A 20,319-nucleotide genomic window follows, 5' to 3' on the forward strand; every position below is an offset into this window, starting at 1 on the left:
TATGTTGGGGGAGAAGATGACGTAGAGGACTACCCTTCGTCGGTGTGCTCCGCCCCCTCCACTGACTACGGCGGAGAGGTGGAGGAAGGTGAGGGGTCCTACACCGAGGAGGAGGAGGAGAGCCCTCCCCCCTCGGAGCTGTCCGCCGGGACGGTAAAGGGGAGGTGGACTCCAGAGGTGTGCCCATCCTCCGATCGCTCCGAGGGAGAGGAGATGGACTACTCGCGGGGTAGCAGCCCGGAGCAGCCCTTGAGCTGGAGCCAGTGCAGTGAGGCGATGGAAGTAGAGGAAGAAGACCCCACTGCCGGCTCCAGGGACCCTTCCTTTGGGGCGTGTGTTAACGTTGTCTGCGTCTATTCGTCTGCATCAGGGTATCTCCGTGGGTGCGGGTGCGTCTTGTCATTATCCGTCTCACCTGTGGCTCGTCTCGTCATCACGTGGGGTTGGTTTGGTCTGTCTATTTAATGTGCGTTCGCGCAGTGTCTTGTGCTCGTCGTTGTCTATAGTCTGCACGTTGTGTGCTTTGTGTTTGTTCTATGTGCGCTATTGCGCAATATATCGTGAATAAAACGTGTCGTTTGGACCGGAGACCTGGATTCGTATCTCGTCCTTTCTCCAGCACCACAGCGTCACACCTGTAATAACATCCTACGGTGACCAGGATCATAACTCTTGGAGATCAACAACACAATGCTCGATCTCAGTCAGGCGCAGCATCGTGTACTGCTTTTGAATAGCTCTTCATTCACTGAGATCTGCAGCTTCCTGTTTGATTCTTATTTGTACTTTTGCCAGAATTTCTCACATTCACATATAAGTGGATGATATGAGATGGCATCCGCTTCTGTGGGTAATCTGAGTTTAAATGAGCAAAATGATATTCGTTGCAAGTATCACAATTAAATTATGTTGACATTTTGACATAATTCCCTCTAACCAAGTTCATCATTTAGGTACTCTGGTGATTTAACAAAGCACAAACTTTGTTTATTGATTCATTGCAATTGGACAAAAACCATGACAACAGCTGAATACATAATCTAAATTCCTTCTGAGAAGTATGAAAAAAGGGAGATGTACAGCATGTAAGAATATGGAAAAAAACTCATATGGTGCAGCTCACAGGCTAACCTTAATCCTAATCCTAATCCTACCCTATCTAACTTTAATTCTAACCCTTAAGGAACCTGATAGGGACTCACCCACAACAGTGGCTAACTACCCATGACTCACCCACACCCAACACATTTATGCTATGTGCTTTTCCATCTAGTAGTCAGACTATCCTAGCCACTGTCTGTTCTCTCACTGTCTGGTAGGAGGCTCAGAAGCTTTAAAGCCAGAATCAGTCGGCTCAGAGACAGCTTCTTCCCCCATGCCACCAGGCTACTGAACAGCCAGTAATCTCGGCTCTGACCAACCCACACCCTCCATTACATGCATGAGCACCACAGTACTTCTGCACTTTATTTCACACTGCACCTCTGCACTACTGGACTATTGGACTTAATAAAACCAACCCGAGACAACACTCTACCCCTGCGCTCCATATACTCACTCCATACCTTGCTCTGACATCAAAACAGCATCATACTCACTGGGATTACAAGCACCTCTATACAACAGTATAATCTCCATAACCTGTTACATTCATCTGCATTCTCTGTGCAATATCACATGTATATTTAATATATTGTAGATATCAAAAATTAGAACAATACTTATTTTTATTTTCAAGACATACAGAGTAAGCTTTATATGTACATACACTAGTTTAAACTGTTTGTATTTATACATCTTTTGTAATATTGTTACTGCAAACTGTGGAACTTGCACACAAGTTTTTCACTCACTGGGGTACCTGTACTCTGGTGATGTGACAATAAATCTGATTTGATTTGATTTTGATTTTGTAATGTGGGGTAGATAGAAGAGGCTGGATGCAAACGCAAATCTTTGATGGATTTGATGTGAGGATGAAAATACAATACAATACAGGAAAACATTAGTGCTGTCAATTCCAGGTGCCGCGATTAAAAGTCCTCACCAGGATTTTGCTCAGGCTTCCTGGATTGTGTTGATTCCACTAATTTTACCTGGATTGCTAATTAGAAAATCTAGCAAGCTTGAGCAAAATCCTGGTGAGGACTTTTAATCGCAGCACCTGGAATTGACAGCACTAAAAAACATCTAACATAAGAACCAAAACACTATTGAAAGTATTAACACAATTTATCTTACTGTCACGTTGAGGACCCGGCCCCTCCCCTTTGGGCGTGTGTATACGTGGTCCACGTGCTTTGTCTGCGTCTGTGGAACTCCGTGGTGATGGCTATGTCGTGTGATAATGTGTATCACCTGTGAATCGTCTCGTAATCACGTGGGGCTAATGTGGTTTGTCTATTTAATGTGCGCTCGCGCAGTGTCCTGTGCTCATCGTTGTCTAAGTCTACACGTTGTGTGTGTGCTTCTTCAGTGTTGCTCGTGCGCTATTGCGCAATATTCGTGAAATTAAAAGTGATGTCAGTCAAATTGCAAGGATTCTGTGTCTCATCCTTCGCCACGACCCCAGCGTCACACTTACAATAAACCCTAACACAAAGACATGAACATATGTACTAGAAAGCAGATGAAACCTGAACAATCTTAACTACAATGACTTACCAACATTGTTGGTATGTACAATGACCAACAAAACTGTGTCTGACTACTAGATGGAAAAAAACTATGCTTAGCTTGCAGGATTCAGTTTAATTTTAGCTTATAAAAACAGAATAAAATAGGCACAAGTATTCACCCTTGGAGAACCCCACAAATCATTATCATTCAATCAATGATAAAAAAAAGTATTTGGGCAAATTTTTTGAAATGTTCCATGAGCAGCCTCAAGGCAGTGATGTGGATGGAAACCAGATTGTGTCATGCCTACAAACTGCAGGAACTACACTATACAGAATCTCACAATCTCACGCATTAGAAAATTCTCTTCTCCTAATTATTATCACCTGATGCTCATTTGCCATTGTATATATTGCTCTCAGTGTTGCTTTGTCCTTGTGAAGTTGTAACGATCTGCGCTGGGCAGAACAGGGAGGCAGACACAAACGCTGAGGAGAGCGAGATTTATTAAAGGAAATTCCATAATCAGAGTCGTAATAACTGGCACAGGTCATATTGGGAGGGCAGTCCAAACATGAAATGTACAACGGCATGACAACGGGCACGGAAAACAACAAGGTAGACTAACTAAGGGAGAACAGGCAAAACACACGGGAGACGGATAACACAAAGGCCAAACTTACGAACAGCAGGATAGACTAGGCACAGGTTTGAACAAAAAGACCGATACGGACATGGGAGACACAGGGACTTTTATAGGGTTCTGGACCCGTAGTATTGTTAACCTTTTAAATCCTGTAAGGCGCTTTGTGACAACATGTGTTGTGAAAAGCGCTATACAAATAAACTTTGATTGATTGATTGATTGATTATACACAGGACTAGACAAGGACCAGGTGTGAACAATGATAACAGGGGTGTGGCAAACAATGGGAAATCACAGAGACAACGAGCAGGGCGGGATAAACAGGCAGGGAATACAGACATGAGGGAACCCAGAGTGACAGCTATGAGAGGGGGCGTAGCCCTACGTGACAGAAGTATTACTGTTCTCTCCCAGTTAGTGTGCATGCCAAACTTTGTATTTGTATTCATGTTGGTTTTCTAAATGTGATGGCTGTCATAGAAATTACTATATGCTAAACATTTTTCTTGTAATACATTATATAAAATAGATTATCTAAAAATGTATTATGCTTGTTTAATAATGAAGCTACACAACTCCTTAACATCTAAATCAAATATTTAAAAATGAAACCATTTTTTGCATACCCAAAATTGCAAACCCTACTGAATTTGTAAACTTCAGGAACCAGCAAGGTGTCAGAAGTGCAGATCCTTGAGCTGCAGTATGCTGATGACTGCATGTTTGTCGCTCCTATACCAGGGGACCTGCAAACCACACCTTCCACTACTATGAAGGCTTCCAGCAAACTGTGGTTGGCAGTCACTCCTGCCTGTGGTTGGCAGTCACTCAAGTCACCGCAAAACACAGATGCAACAAAGAGGTGTCTGGGAGTTATTATGTGAGAGGAATTGCCATGGGAACAAGGGACAGGTTAGAATAATGAGGGGAGTGTTGAGACATACCACTATGGACACGGCAGCAAGGACACCCCATTGAGCATGGAAACACCTTCACAAACATTCCACTGAGGACATATGACCACAGAAACACCTCCACAAACATTTCACTGAGGACACACGGCCACAGAAACACCTCCACAAACATTTCACTGAGGACACAAAGCCACAAAAACACCTCCACAAAAATTCCACTGAGGACACACGACCACAGAAACACCTCCACAAACATTTCACTGAGGACACACGGCCACAGAAACACCTCCACAAACATTTCACTAAGGACACAGAGCCACAAAAACACCTCCACAAACATTTCACTGAGGACACACGACCACAGAAACACCTCCACAAACATTCCACTGAGGACACACGACCACAGAAACACCTTCACAAACATTTCACTGAGGACACAGAGCCACAGAAACACCTCCACAAATATGCCACTGAGGACACAGAGCCACAGAAACACAACTGGCACTTCACCACAGACATATCATCAAGGACAAATAGCTATGTACACACCATTGAGATCATGCTACTATGAATGCACCACCGCAGACATATTCTTCAGAAATTGATGTGTATAAGATTATGAATTAATTAGTGAAGCTTAGATTCATGTAGGGTCATCCAAAGAATTACAAAATAATTTTTATTTCTAACAAATAGTAACAAATGATTTTCACAGCATTCTCAGATACAGTTGCAGCTCGAAATTCAGATTGAATTAATGAAGTGTAAATAACTGTAACGGGTGCGAGGGAGCTGAGGATACGAAGATGAGGTGCGTTCAAATAGGCTACGTTTATTAGAATTAACACAGAACACACTCAGAGCGTGTTAAAACCACATCTAACAAACGTTTAACACTCAACAGACTTCACATCAAAGACGAGCACAAGACGATACAAACACACACATTATTTACACGTAGCCCAACAAGCACCGTGTGAAACACGTTAGACTACGAAACAAGTGAACACACACACACCCAGCCACGCCCCCCAATGTACATATAATGACACGGACTACGTTAACACATGCCCGAAGGGAGGGGTCTGTAGCGTGACAATAACATTATTCATACTAGGAGGCAGAACAATTTACCATCTATAATTAATATAAATGGATGGAATAAAATCTTTCCCTGATTCCTTTTTAAATTGTTTGTAGCATGTTTTGTTTGTTTGGTTGTTATTGTCTTTGTAGCACATTGAAGACCCGACTATAGGAATAAACCTGCAACCTGAACATTTCTTTTTACTCAAAATGTAATTTACTAGAAATTAAGTTTACTATGTATTTTCCTTGGAGCTGTGGTTAGCATGTTCCCCTGGGTGGCATCGTTCTGTTCCTATATAGCAAAACCCTTCGAAGTTTTAAAATAATCAGAAAATTAGGAAGTCTGCTTTGTTTTTTCCTTGTTTAACTGTATCAGTGGTCTTTTTGTTGTAATGCAGCATTATGGAGCTCTGCTGTTTCTGCATTTCACTAGCATAAACAGATAATGACAAATATATTCTGATATATGAGTGATGGCACATAGTTATATAGATATATAGAGATTATTTAAATGCTTTACTTTTTAACTTTAGGAAAGTTTGGCATTTACAGTATTTGAAAGGAAACCTTCAGAAATAGAACTAATATTTTTTGTATGTAAGAGAATAGATGTGATGGTAGAAACTGAAATGAAATGTTTTAGGGAGGTAAAGAACCATGTCCAGATGGGCTGAGGCTGGGGCTGGGCCTGTTTCTGAGGATGTTTTTGATTTGGTTTGTTTCTTCTGAGGAAGCTATTGATTGGTTTGTTTCTTCTGAGGATACTATTGATTGGTTTGTTTCTTCTGAGGAAGCTATTGATTGATTTGTTTCTTCTGAGGATACTATTGATTGGTTTGTTTCTTCTGAGGAAGCTATTGATTGATTTGCTTCTTCTAAGGATACTATTGATTGGTTTGTTTCTTCTGAGGATGATGTTGATTGGTTTGTTTCTTCTAAGGATACTATTGATTGGTTTGTTTCTTCTGAGGATGATGTTGATTGGTTTGCTTCTTATTAGGATGCTATTGATTGGTTTGTTTCTTCTGAGGAAGCTATTGATTGGTTTGTTTCTTATGAGGATGCTGTTGATTGTTTTTCTTTCGTCTGAGGATGCTATTGATTGGTTTGTTTCTCATGAGGATGCTATTGATTTTTTTTTTTTTTCTTCTGATGATGCTATTGATTGGTTTGTTTCTGATTTGGTACCTTTTGGAGCTCAGCATTTGGCTAGCAGTGCTTCTGCAAGGGTGGTGTTTAATATTTAATATAAAACTTATTTATATAAACTTGCATTTGTACAGTAAGACACTGTGGGAATGTTTGGTGCATTGATGTATTGTATGTTATGCTATTTAATTTTTTTATTTTTGATTGTTTGTTGTATTTTTGTACTTTACACACTATGTATGTGAATATGTACAGCACTTTGGGCAACCTTGGTGGCATAGAAAGTGCTTTATAAATAAAATGTACTTACTTACTTAACATTTGAGCCTCCACGGCTAATGAGCCTGTACAAGAGCATGTCAGCATACTCACAGTTTTCACATAATGCTTTAATATGCTTAGTCACAGGTCTATTCACACTGATCAGTAACAGGGTAAGTCATGGTCTAGTGGATAGGGATCTTGTCTTGTGACCAGAGGGCTGTGGCTTTGATTCTCAGGCCCAAGGCCATGACTGAAGTGCCCTTGAGCAAGGCACTTAACCCCCACGACATGCTCAACTAGATGCTTACATTTTATTAGATCTTTGGAGTGTGTGAAATTGCGTATACAAAAATATTGCATGAAAACTCACATACACCATAAACCTGAACATAATGGATCCAAAGATAACTAATGGCATGCACCTAAATCCTATTAGTTGGATTCCATGCTGCACAACATAAATTCTATTAGCTGGTGATGGTTGTTACTATCATTCTGTTACTATCATGCTGTTACTTTCATTCTGTTACTATCATTATGTTATTATCATTCTGTTATTATCATGCTGTTTCTAGCATTCTGTTACTATCATTCTGTTATTATCATTCTGTTATTATCATTCTGTTACTATCATTCTGTTATTATCATTCTGTTACTATCATGCTGTTACTAGCATTCTGTTATTATCATTCTGTTACTATCATGCTGTTACTAGCATTCTGTTACTATCATTCTGTTATTATCATTCTGTTACTATCATGCTGTTACTAGCATTCTGTTACTATCATTCTGTTACTATCATTCTGTTACTATCATGCTGTTACTAGCATTCTGTTACTATCATTCTGTTACTATCATTCTGTTATTATCATTCTGTTACTATCATACTGTTACTAGCATTCTGTTATTATCATTCTGTTACTATCATTCTGTTACTAGCATTCTGTTACTATCATTCTGTTACTATCATTCTGTTATTATCATTCTGTTACTATCATGCTGTTACTATCATGCTGTTATTATCATGCTGTTATTATCATGCTGTTACTAGCATTCTGTTACTATCATTCTGTTATTATCATTCTGTTACTATCATTCTGTTATTATCATTCTGTTATTATCATTCTGTTATTATCATTCTGTTACTATCATGCTGTTACTAGCATTCTGTTACTTCCATTCTGTTATTATCATTCTGTTATTATCATTCTGTTACTATCATGCTGTTACTAGCATTCTGTTACTATCATTCTGTTATTATGATTCTGTTACTAGCATTCTGTTACTATCATTCTGTTATTATCATTCTGTTACTATCATGCTGTTACTAGCATTCTGTTACTATCATTCTGTTATTATCATTCTGTTATTATCATGCTGTTACTATCATGCTGTTACTTCCATGCTGTTACTATCATTTTGCTCTTCTGGTGGCTCATATCATTCTGCTCTTCTGAGCCAGGCCGTGCAGAACTCCTATAATCTACTCTGAATGGTCACCATAACCCAAGAGAGGAGCGCACCCACCCAAGATGAAGCTATATGGAGGACAAAATGAGATTTTCTAATTACTGAGGTTGCAATGTCATGTACGAATTCACAACACTGACTGTTATCTCACAGCCTTTCTGATGGCCTATTATCTCTTTATTTCCAATCCATTAAAATACAGCACAGCAAAACACACAGTTTAGATGCATGAACTACATGCAGCATTCTGTAGCTGTAGGTTTTTTTATTTAGTTCATTTCTCAGCAGAGACAGGTTGTGTGGGAACAGAAGGCCATTTTTGGTGTATCTCTGCAAAACCATTATGCCTTAAAGTTTGATTTATGTCTGCCAGCCCTTTTTACCCATAAAGCCCTGAAATGACTGTGATAAGATGTCAGGGTTTTGTCCTCTAGTGATTATTATATTAAGGTGAGCAAGATGGATTCTGCTCAAGTGTCACAAGTGTCATTCACTAATGTACATATATAGGGTTGCTTATTTATCCACATATTACTTGCTAACCATACAAGTGTTTAATATTCATGTAATTTTACATTTTAAAGGCATATTATTTATGATTATGTGTTAGAATCTGTAGGGCCATGCAGTGCTTAAATGAAACTGACTGGATTATGCCAATAAAGTATTTGTAGCTGATTGGATTAAGCCAATATAGTGTTTGTAGCCAATGTAGTGTTGGTATCTGCAGTGCTGAGCAGATGGGATATATCCACTAATGACCCATTATGCTGATTAAAGATCCTACATCTGCTGAAATCATGGCTTTAATTATTGACAGTTTTGCAAGGAAAGATTAATCACGCCTGGAAAAGTGAGACCCCTCTCAAAGATTGATCTTCCACTCTCTTTATGTAAAAGGACATTTGCAGCATTTAGCAGATGCGTGTGCAGTAGTACAGTAGTGCTGAGGTGTCTGCTCGGAGGAAACAGAGAGAAGCAGGAGAATGTTGGAATGGAAAATAACACCAAAATACACAGGAGCAGTCCCTCAGAGTGTAGCCCTGTCTTACCTAAACACTCTGCAAATTGTTGTCCCCTAGTTGGTGATCATAGAAGCACATGAAGCCCATGAAGCTCAATGAAATGTCCCCTAATGGCACAGGTTTGCTCCTACTTTCCTAACTCACCTGAGTAAAATGTCATTAGTTCTCTGAACATGGCCTCAGAGGTTTACCCTCACGAAGCCTCCAAACTTCGATCACCTGGAATGTACTTTCAGCCTAGACAGTTTCCTTGGTCATTTGCTTGCTGTTTATTTCAACATGTGTATAGTTTTTCATCCTGTAAAACCTTTAATCTAAAGGAATAGTCTAATATTAAACATAAACATTTATATTTCTTTCATCATTCGGAGTTGTTTAATATATATTTGTATTTGTAAAATACTTGGTTTACTGTAATAAGTATACTAAGCAAAAAAGTTAACTCTTGTAAGCATTATCCAAGTGCGGAGAATAGCCGCTTTTATTGAAACAACGATCACAGAGCAATCGAACTGGTGAGTTACTCCGTTCAGGGTGCACTGTGCAGGAGTATTGCATACGTAGTCTGGACAGTCCAGGGTCACGCCGGTAAGACAGAAGCCAGGAGGTACAGAGGGATTAGGCAGGGAACGAGGTCTAGGAGGAGAGCAGAGGTCGGTACACAGAAAGGCAGTAACACAAAAAGAACGCTTGGTACATGGCATGGCAACAATACTTCGCAACCCGGAAGAGAGAGGAGGAAGCTTAAGTAGTTGCGAAGGGGAGAGGCAATGAGCAGCAGGTGAACTGCATATGCAGGAAGATAATGTGCTATTCCTGATACATTAAAAATTTTGGGGTATTGTAAGTTTGTAACAATTAATTAATATGAATAACAATTAATTGTTCATTTTACATAATCTAAATACAAATATTGCCTCAAAAAAAAGGAATTTGTCAGCTGTAAGGCGACAAGATGACAAACTTCAGAGGTTAATTTTCAAAGGATTAAAACAAACTTTCATGGGGTTAAAACTTTCAGAGGATTGATTTAGCCATACATGCCAGTGTTTCCTTTCTTGTATTTCAGTTTTTCCAGTTTCATTATTACAATGTTAAAGCATCACCTACTATTTCTTGCTTGCCGGTAATGGTAACGACCTCGGCTGGGTGTTTCCTTTAGTCCTATATTAACCCCAATTCATCAGAAACAGCTACTTAGCACAGGGGTCCTGCCATCGCTCACTGCTGATAATTACACCAAGATCTGAGATATACTTGTTTCAATCACAGCATTCATGTAATCACATTATCATTTTGATTCAACCCCAGCCATTTCAGCCAAGCACGTGATGAAGAGATGCTCCATCAGAAGCATGACACATGCACGGAGGGGGTTAAGTAGAACGGCTGTGCATTTTCAGTGAGTGACACACGCACGGAGGGGGTTAAGCAGAACGGCCGTGCGTTTTCCGTGACTGACATCTCTGATTGATGCAGCAATGTGCCATTTAGCACCTCGGATGCACCGAGCAGTCAGAATGATGATGGCACAGCAGCCTGTAAGGGAATGAAACCCTTTTATAAGAGAACTTGCTGAAAAATGAACAAGAGCTGCGTGTTCTCAGCATCCCAGTATCAAGCACTCTATCCTTCTTCCTAAAGTGATCTGTGGATCTCCACTCATCTGCAGTCATCTTGCCCTTCCTCTAATTCACCCGCCTCCCATCGTCCTCTCTTGCTGTTAGCCTTGGCTTTTTCTTAAATGGGTTTCTCTTCTTTTCACTCCTCTCTTCTCTCTCCTCCCAGCCCCCAGTGTGTCTTTATTTTGCCCTTCTCTTAGTGAGGACCATGAGGAGCTGTGAGGAGCCATGAGGAGTGGTTCAGGCGGAACAATGCATACCTTAATGACAGTGTTTGGAAAGGCTTTGGTGACTCTTGGATTATCTAGTCTGAGGGTGATCTTTCCAACACTGGGGCTCCTACTCTGAACAACACTCATCCGGGCAGACTGCTGTGTTGGAGCTGCATGATAAACTAGCAACACAGGATATATACTATACTATACCACTCACATAAATAATATCTCCCGGATTGCTTTTTTCCACTTGAGAAACATCTCTAGATTAAGGCCTACTTTATCACAGCATTCTACAGAAGTATTAGTCAATACATTATTTACATCACGGATTGACTACTGCAATGCAATACTGGCAGGTATTTCAAACAAACTCATTCAAAGACTTCAGCTTATCCAGAACTTATAGCAGCACGGATAATTACGTGCACCAAGTGTGAGCACGTCACACCCCTACTGATCCAGGTACACTGGATCGCAACGGATCAGTTTAAAAATTTTGTTACTTTAAGGCACTTCACAACCTGGCCCCTGACTATATTACAGATCTCCTTCAGTTTTACATTCCTTCCTGCACTTTGTGCTCCTCCTCAACAGGCTTTCTGGCAGAACCAACTGTTAATCTTAACATGATGGGTGCCAGGGCCTCTTCCTATGCTGCCCCTAAACTTTGGTACACACTTCCCACACACATACGAACACTGCATTCCATTACACAATTCAAAACTACTCTTAGGACTCGTCTGTTTAAACTGGCTTATTCCCTTTAACAAATGTTATTTTTATCTCTGTTTGTTGTGTTAGAATTTTTATACATACTGTTTGTTTTAATTTTGTTTTAATTGTTGTAAGGTGACCTTGAGTGTCATGAAAGGCTCCAATAAATAAAATGTATTATTATTATTACCACCATGGATTAAACAGGAAATACACCTTTGACAGTGCGGTAAACAGAAGTATATAAAAATGTAATGCATACGGTCTTTCCATAAGGTGAAGTTGGGGTACCTCATCAAACCTCACCAAACCAAAAAAGTTGTTTTTTGCCATGCAGCACACATGGTACAATGTACGTACACCAATTACGCACCAATGTGCTCATTCAAAGACATACACAACAGAGCCACATTACCAATATAACCTCCAAAATGTATGAATATGTTATCACTAAACTTTGTAACTTAGAATGTTTGTGGTATTGATACACACATATGCAAAAAAATCTTGCAGAATCCAGTACAAAGAAGTAATGATTTTTCATCATTCCACAATCCCAAACAGAGATGGGCAGCTGTCCTGCTAAATCAAAATATCTTATTTACACTTCAACACTATAGTGCACCCAGCAGGTTGATTCATCATAATGAACATCAACACATCAACAACACTCCAATTACAATTGCAAATATTTTTGTCCCGAATACCGTCCCGAATACGAATGACCCCTCTCCACATGACTACCCTTTACACAAACACTCCCTCCACACACTCACTCTACACACACACATCAAATAATAGTATTTTAAATAGTTAGCAATAGTTATGCCTTGGAGTCCCCCAAGATACCAATATTTTTTTTTGCTTTATATGCTGCCACTGAGATCTATCCTTAGACACTATCCTTCCACTGTTATGCAGATGACACTCAAATTTATTTACCGATGAAACAGAAAGAAAACAATCCTCTAAATATATTATTGAACTGCTTTAAGGACATAAAAGTGCCTATGATGCCCATGGAAGCATTTGTAAGACCAAATGTAAAAAAAAAAAACTAGCTATGGATTGTGATTTTAAATTAGACAAAAGGATAAGCTTGGTAGTTTTTTCAGCTGAGGTTTTTTTTATCTAAAATTAAGCCCTTTTTTATCTTTTTACAATTCTGAGAGGGTCAAACCTGTTTTCATTTGATCCAGACTTGACTATTGCAGTGCTCTGCATGTCGGGATTACTCAGACATCCCTCTCACATTTACAGATGGTATGAAATGCAGGTGGCAATTTTTTTCCTTTTGAGGAACCCTAACCCCTAACCCCTAACCCCTACCCCTAACCCTAGGTGTGGGTAGGTGTGAACACATTTCCCCTATATTGGCTGCCCTTCAATGGATCTCTGTACATAGATTAATCTTAAGGTTTCATTGTTCACATAAAACTGGTCTAGCTCCAACCTGTCAGATCTGATAAGGTCCTACACCCCAGCCTCATTCAGATCTGCTGTTCATCTTCTGTTGGTCATACTTAAGTCTAGGCTGAAGTGTAGGCTGAAGTGTAGGCTGAAGTGTAGGCTGATCAAGCAGTGGTAGCGCCTAAAGTCTGGAATGATCTTCCTCTGCATGTCAGATTGTCTCCCATATTAGCCGATTTTAAAATCACATTTAAAACTCATTTTAAAAAACATTTAAAACTCATTTTACATCTTTTATCAGTAGTGATGTTTTGTTGTGATGTACTGTTGTTGTTTTACCTCTACAAATATATAATTTAATTTATAAAAGAAATTCAATGAAAACTGAAGCACTACAGGCCCTACAAAACGTGGGGTGGGTGGCCAAAATAAGAGAGTTTCATTGTATGTAATTGTGTGACATTCAGTGGTGCAGAACAGCAATTGAGATGGTAGCTGTTTTAGGTGACTTAACAATTGATCATATCAAAACTCACAACTAAATCATTAGTAAATATTAACATCCCTGACAGTCTGTAAACATGTTGAATTTCTAACACTAATGTCTTTTTTTCTGATTATTAAAGATGTAGTTTGTAAATTTTCTGGACAAGGCAGTTTGTCACATTCATTTTTCCACATGTACTTCACAAATTATACATATGGGGCAGGGGGGTTTATGTGAAGTTTCATTTTGCTTTTTCTTTATTCCTGAATGAAATTATGGTTGTTTTTTACTGTTAAAGTGAACATTATGGGGTTGATTTGAATGAACAGCTTACAGATATAGTTCATTAAAACACTCTGAATATACAATAGTTTTAAAACAACTTCTACATTGGCCCCCAGTAAGATCCATTTTAATTGTAAATGCTAATACACAGAGAATTCATTATTTACAGTATATGGAAAGTTCAAACCCTGCTAATAAAGTTATGTAAAATAAGGGAACGTGGTTTAAAGGTGAGACTGTGGTGACCTTGGTTCTTAAAATATGGGAGCACCTAGGAAAGAATGTGATGTTTTTTACTTATTCAGCGCCTACAGAATGAATTTTAATCATGTTTGTGTTGTGTAACTGAGTGTGTATGTGTAACTGAGTGTGTATGTGTGAGTATTTATGATAAGAGGTGAAGGCCATTATGTGAAAGGTTCCTCGGTTATTCTGCTCTTTCTTCTCCGCTCTTATCAGCATTCATAGCAGGCAGGAACTCCGACAGTCTTGAGTACAAATCCCTCAAGTGCTTCAAGACAACGTCTATCCAGAGCAAGTGAGAGAGAGAGGGAGAGAGAGAGAGAGAGAGAGAAAGAATGAGAGGGGGAGAGAGTGAGGGAGAAAGAGAAAATTCAGACAGCTGATTACACATCTTATTATTTCAGATTCAGGAAGATTAATGATCTCCTTGGGCGTTTCTTCGTCTGTTTTGTCTTTGGAAGATTGCACGCTGCCAATCCTGACACTGGTCTTGGAGATGAGACCTGCTGATCAATCTGTTAGATTCTTGTGGGAGGTGAAGTTAATCCTTTTGAAGACAAATTAACATTGTACTCATGGAAGGATGAACCTAGCCCCGCACATTATAGTGCACTGCCTTGTCTCTGGATCAGAGCCAAAGTTTGTTCCATAACACCAACCACACATATTCCTCTAAATATGAGCAGTGATTTCTCATTTATTTCAAAAGCACACAAGTTTTACAACCTGGAAATAGTATAACTGTCATGAGAAAACACACGATTCATACAATACCTTAAATAGGTAAACATACCTTCCAATAAACCCAGTCTGCTCCATTACTTAGGAAGGTGGTTCATTGTTCTGCACAGTATCTCAGCTGTATCTCTGAGGAGTGGACCTGCCTCTTGAGCGCTATTCATTAGCACGGTATGCTTTGGCAGAGATACTGGCACTATGGTTTAAACAAACAAACAAACAAAAATCTAAAATTATTAAATTCTAATTATGGGCATACTTCATAAATATTATAAATACCTATTAAGAAAAGCAACATTATGTCTATATCTAATTACATTGGCATGTTGTTTAAGCCGTAGGATGTTGTTTGCATGAAATCTATTTTGGACAATATGCTTTGGAGAAAATGGCTAATCCTAGATGTTCAGTCAAACGCTCCTGAAATACTGAGATCTGGGGAATGCAAATATAGACATGGCAAATAACCAACCAACCAATTCAGGGGGTTGGGGTTATGGTTAGGGTTGTGGTTGGAGATAGGGTTGAGGTTGTGGGTGGGGATATGGTTGGGGTTGGGGATAGGATTGGAGTTGCTGATAGGGTTAGGGTTGGTGATTGGTTCGTGGTTGGGGATAGAGTTGAGTTTGGAGACAGGGTCGGGGTTGGGGATAGGGTTAGGGTTGATGATAGGGTCGGAGTTGGGGATAGGGTTAGGCTTTGATGCTTCATGTGACTACTGGCCCTTTTTCACACTGATGTGAAGTGTTGAGTCTGCCCATCCTTCCTTTCAACATAGGCAGGGACTGAACACACTCTGTTAAGCCCCTCTTTCACCATCTGTCCATTCTGTTGGAGTCTGCTATTCTTCCGTATTATTACAACTCAGCAGACCAGACTCATCTTTCACTGGTGGAACCTGCTCATGCCTTTCTCAGCTTTACAGCTGAGACAACAACCAGCAGAAGAACACCAGGAGTCTCGTTGCCCTTCTGGCACTGATAAAGTCATTCATTCTGTTCTCCCCACCTTCTCTAGTGAGCGTTTTCTTTCTTTCTTGTCTCCATGCCTTGGTGGTAGCAGTGACCTTTTCAGCACACAGAAACATAACATTTTGAATTTTGCTATTACTTCGTTATCTTCATTGTGCTAAGTGTCAGTTATCTGAAGATATCAGCAGGATAGACTCATGCATAGTATCATATTTGGTCATCCTCTCTGTTTTCTAATGTAGATGTTTTCACTGACATCTGTTTTATAACCCTAACGCTAACCCTAAAAGCCAGACTGAGGTTCTCACCTAACTGATGTCCTGATGTCCTTCGCCTTTGAGTATCACTTTCCTATTCAGGAAATGGTAAGTAGTTTTTAAGGAATACATTACACTCCCTGTTCAAGCCTGGCCAAGTGCCTATAGAACATGCTCACCTCTGTAACATTATCCTTCATCCTCTTCCCAACATCTCATTTATTGGTTTAATGTCTGACAGAATAAGGCACAAGCCTGTGACAGTATTCACTTATCCACTTATATATCCACTTCACTTATTTACGTATCCACATATATATCTACAAATCCACAAATATCCACGTACATGCTTACACACACACACACACACACACACACACACACACTCAAACAAACCCACCCATACACATCCCACAAATTCAAATTCTGCCTTTTCTCTGCAACATTAGTCAAAAGAGACAAATGAGAGCTTACCCCTCATCAGAGCACAGGCACAATCTCTCTGCTGTCATAACTACACATAGCTATACAAAAAGATCCAAATATATCTGACACCCCATAAATCCAATTTCACACAGATGCAGTTCAAGCTCACACAGTAATGCCCCCCTAAGATCAGTCTGATAAGCACCAAAATACACCTCTTAAATGGACGAATTATTTTTCACTGTATTCATCCTTTTCCCCCTCTAAATGTGAATGGGAGATGGGTCTAAATATAGCTCCCTAGACTACACCAAAAGTAGAAACATTGACTTTGTGAATTGTCCTCCACAGTGTCTACAAAAGCAGACCTAGGACATACATGAAGCTCGCTCTCTGTCTTGTCATGGGCCTCTGATCAGCCTTCAAAAGCAGCGAGTTTTGTGTTTGTATGAGGGTGTTGTTTGCAGGTCTTGGAATCCGACTGTCTAAGCAACTTGTACAACCTCTGGCGCACTGCACGAGTGCTAATTATGTATGCTAATGTGATTCCAGCTATGGCAACTTTTATACGTACTGTGATTTGACAGACACAAAGAAAGATCACTTGGGGCCACCGTAGGATCTGGACACTAATGGAGTAGACATTGGATATGATTTTTTTTCCCTCGTTCTTTTTTCTGGCTTGATTTATAAACAGTGTCAGCATGCAGAAAAAATATACGAGGGTATGCATAATCATACGGTCATTACGGAAATATAGATGTCAACAGTCTGTTAATAGAATCACGTAGGTCCGTATAAGCTTCTGTACATTTATAGGCTTGTGATATTCTTACAAACGTGCAGACGACGGAACATCCTGCATTTTCCACTTTCTAAAGCGCTTGCCATTGAATGTTCTAGTGCAGCCTACACGGCTCTTATATGCTAGTTCTAAAATGGTGTTGTCTGGTTTCTTCTAACTGGTCTTCCCTGTGTGTATAGGTAGGACAGATATGGTGAATATAAAGTGAGACTGGTGCCTGCACGCTACTCTACATAATCTTTTCAATGAAATATGTAACGATGACCTGAATGCATGCTATACTGGATTATAAAATTAATGATTGTTTCCCGTTACACGCATTATATTTTATTATGAGAAAGGACCGGGTGCTGCCAAGCAGCTGAAGGAAGTTAGTGCGATAACAAAAAAAAGGTCCACATCTTTCCGCGGTAGGTGGTGCTAAACCCATTCACATTTTGTCTCTACCTCAGCGGAACAGGATGATTTTAATCAAACTGGACGACGTCCAACATTGCTCACGCCGAGTCGGCGCTGCGCACGAACGGCAGCTCACCATTCCTGCACGTTTCACGAGGATTTCAGGCGGGTGTTGAGCTCGGGCAGCGTTCGTTTTCGGAGCGCGCGAGACCGAACAGTCCTTATGGTGTTAAATTGTCGGGGAAGATGTAGCTTAAACAACCGCTTGAAAAATGAAAAGGGTTTCCCGAAAGCTGACTTTAGCTCTGGCAGCGTTGTTCTGGATAGCTGCTTTATTGTATTTTATTCTTCTGAGCAGTCGGAAATTACCTGACCAAAGGCACGAGGAACCAAAAGAGAAAGAGGTGAGTAGTGTGTAGAACCCGCGTGAGCGCGAGCTACGGGGCACAGGTGACGCGCGCGGGGCTGTTTGCACTGTAAGCTGATAGTTTGCAATAGACAGAGCGGGCGCGAGCTACGAGATATAAGAATTACCTCATAGAAATACTTTGCTCAGATCTCGTATCCTAATACATTGAATTTTTGGGAGGACATTGCGTAAAGTCCCACTGGTTTAGCAAAAACACGACAATTTCCCGTATGAATATGTAAAACAATTTCAATAGCAGCGCTTACTGTTTGTTCGAGTTCAACTTATTTTAGTTTAACGAGTTGCCCGTAAACTTTTATTTGTCAAAACCACTTCCCACCCTCCTTTATTTTTAAGAGTTTCTAGTTTTGTGTTTTTAAGCTGGTCTCGAAAGTTTATTGTACACAACAGACAATCATTTCAGTGCACTGTGAGCATTAACATAGTCCACACGTGGATATTTGGTTACTTCAAATATTACAGTGTAGCATGTAAAAACAAATCATGGGAAGATACCATATTGATGAACGAAATGCTCTGAAATGTATGGTTACATTAAAAAGCATTAAAGCGTTGTTTTTGTTGCTGTATATTTGCGCGTCATATACAGTTTTTATTTAGATAAAAACAATATAGGCCTATATAAATATAAAACCACATCTGAAAATGAAGTGTTTGATTGATGTTAGAGCACATTTAAATAGTTTCGGTGCTCAATAACGTCACTTTGTGTCACTTAATCACTAAACTCTGCTGTGTCACTGTATCTTTTAACCCATAGCCTACAGTATTTAGTTCTGCGTCTGTTGGTACCTTTGGTTAATTTGGTCCTCACTCAAATTTCGTCTGCTTGTGTGTATTGTACAATGCTTCTTTTGATTATGTTCGGTATGAAACGGCAGTGAAACTCATAAAAGCGATAATGCTGCTGCAAAACAGTTACATAATTTTACTGAGATCAAAATAATGTAAATGTCTCTGTTCAAGTGTGACTTAAGCTGAAATATAATCATAATAGTGTTTTCAGGACTAAACTTGTTGCTGCTGTGAGACGTCTCTAGTAAAGGAAGGAATCATTTTAAGTCTCTTTACATTAAATCGCTTCTGTCAGTGATTTGTTCTGTTGACGCATAAAACTATTTGAAAAAACGAATTTCAGACTTTTCAGAACAAACCTGAATGCTGTGTTCAGGCGCTTGTGGGTAGATTAATGACTATGAGACTGCACATCAAACACAGGCAGTGCGACAACTGTGTGTGCAGTCTTGGCTGCATTTTACTGCAATCAAAGCTCTAAACGGGCATCAAGGAAACGCCTCTTCGGGACTATCTGCTGGACATAATGTTTGCCAGTGCTATTTGCCACTCGAACTGGTTAGAGCAAAAACCCTGCATGGCAAACCAAATCTGAAATAGCTGTAATTGGTGAAATAAAGTGTGATCCTTGATAGGGCAAGACTGTGCTGGTGTATATCATTATGGTAATGATGGGTAGCTAGTGCATTCAACACATTCATCAAACATCAGTGACATCACGGCCTTATTATCAGTGACCTCACAGCCTTATTAGATGCTGTTATATCAGACAACTGATGTGTCAATCCTGGTGTTGTGATTATGACATGCTTTGTGTTGTAGGTTGTTAGATTATAAACACAAGTGACATTATTGTGTCATAATTCATGAGTCTGAATCTCACAGTGTCATTACTCAGTTGAGCAAAGGTTGTGTGTGTGTGTGTGTGTGTGTGTGTGTGTGTGTGTGTGTGTGTGTGTGTGTGTGTGTGTGCGTGTGTGTGTACTATAGAAAAAAAATTAATGACACCATTTTTGTACTCAGTGCTTCCATAATGTTATCTTCTAATTCTGGTGCAGTAGGATCTAGGGTTAGTCTGGAATTAATCTGGGGTTATTCTGGGGCTAGTCTGGGTTTAGTCTAACCCTGGAATGGGATACAGGACTCTTTCACAGTGCCATGTTCAGAAAGACTAATATTGTGATTATGATTATAACCCACAATGCATTGTGCTCCCCTCCCATACAGCAGAGCAGCTGTTTGTGTTGTGAGTGCAGTGTCTCTCTGCTGAGTCCACAGGCTAGGACTAGCTGCGCCACTATAAAAAGGTTGGGCAGGCAGCTGCACATGTTTGAGCACAGACG

At 39.8% G+C, this 20,319-nt stretch overlaps 1 protein-coding gene and 1 long non-coding RNA gene across 3 annotated transcripts in view; one reads left to right on the plus strand and one right to left on the minus strand.

The window, feature by feature from the left end:
* Nucleotides 1-14,037: 14,037 nt before the first annotated feature.
* LOC143523119 (uncharacterized) lies at nucleotides 14,038-16,194 on the minus strand. Its single transcript, XR_013133226.1, has 4 exons — nucleotides 16,173-16,194; nucleotides 15,902-15,959; nucleotides 14,949-15,089; nucleotides 14,038-14,437 (listed from the first exon to the last, which is right to left on the minus strand). It is a non-coding gene; the product is annotated as an uncharacterized LOC143523119 (long non-coding RNA).
* A 1,629-nt stretch (nucleotides 16,195-17,823) lies between these two features.
* galnt14 (UDP-N-acetyl-alpha-D-galactosamine:polypeptide N-acetylgalactosaminyltransferase 14 (GalNAc-T14)) overlaps nucleotides 17,824-20,319 on the plus strand; it is a 46,695-nt gene continuing 44,199 nt past the window's right edge. For both annotated transcript variants that reach the window (XR_013133215.1, XM_077017276.1), the window contains exon 1: nucleotides 17,824-18,155. Coding sequence is in view for 1 of the 2 variants with exons in the window: in XM_077017276.1 (XP_076873391.1) it covers nucleotides 18,024-18,155 (132 nt within the window). In the remaining variant the exon portion in view is untranslated. The remainder of the gene's footprint in view (nucleotides 18,156-20,319) is intronic.

This window comes from Brachyhypopomus gauderio, chromosome 9 (genome assembly GCF_052324685.1).
Source record: "Brachyhypopomus gauderio isolate BG-103 chromosome 9, BGAUD_0.2, whole genome shotgun sequence".
In the NCBI taxonomy this organism is placed as follows: domain Eukaryota; kingdom Metazoa; phylum Chordata; class Actinopteri; order Gymnotiformes; family Hypopomidae; genus Brachyhypopomus; species Brachyhypopomus gauderio.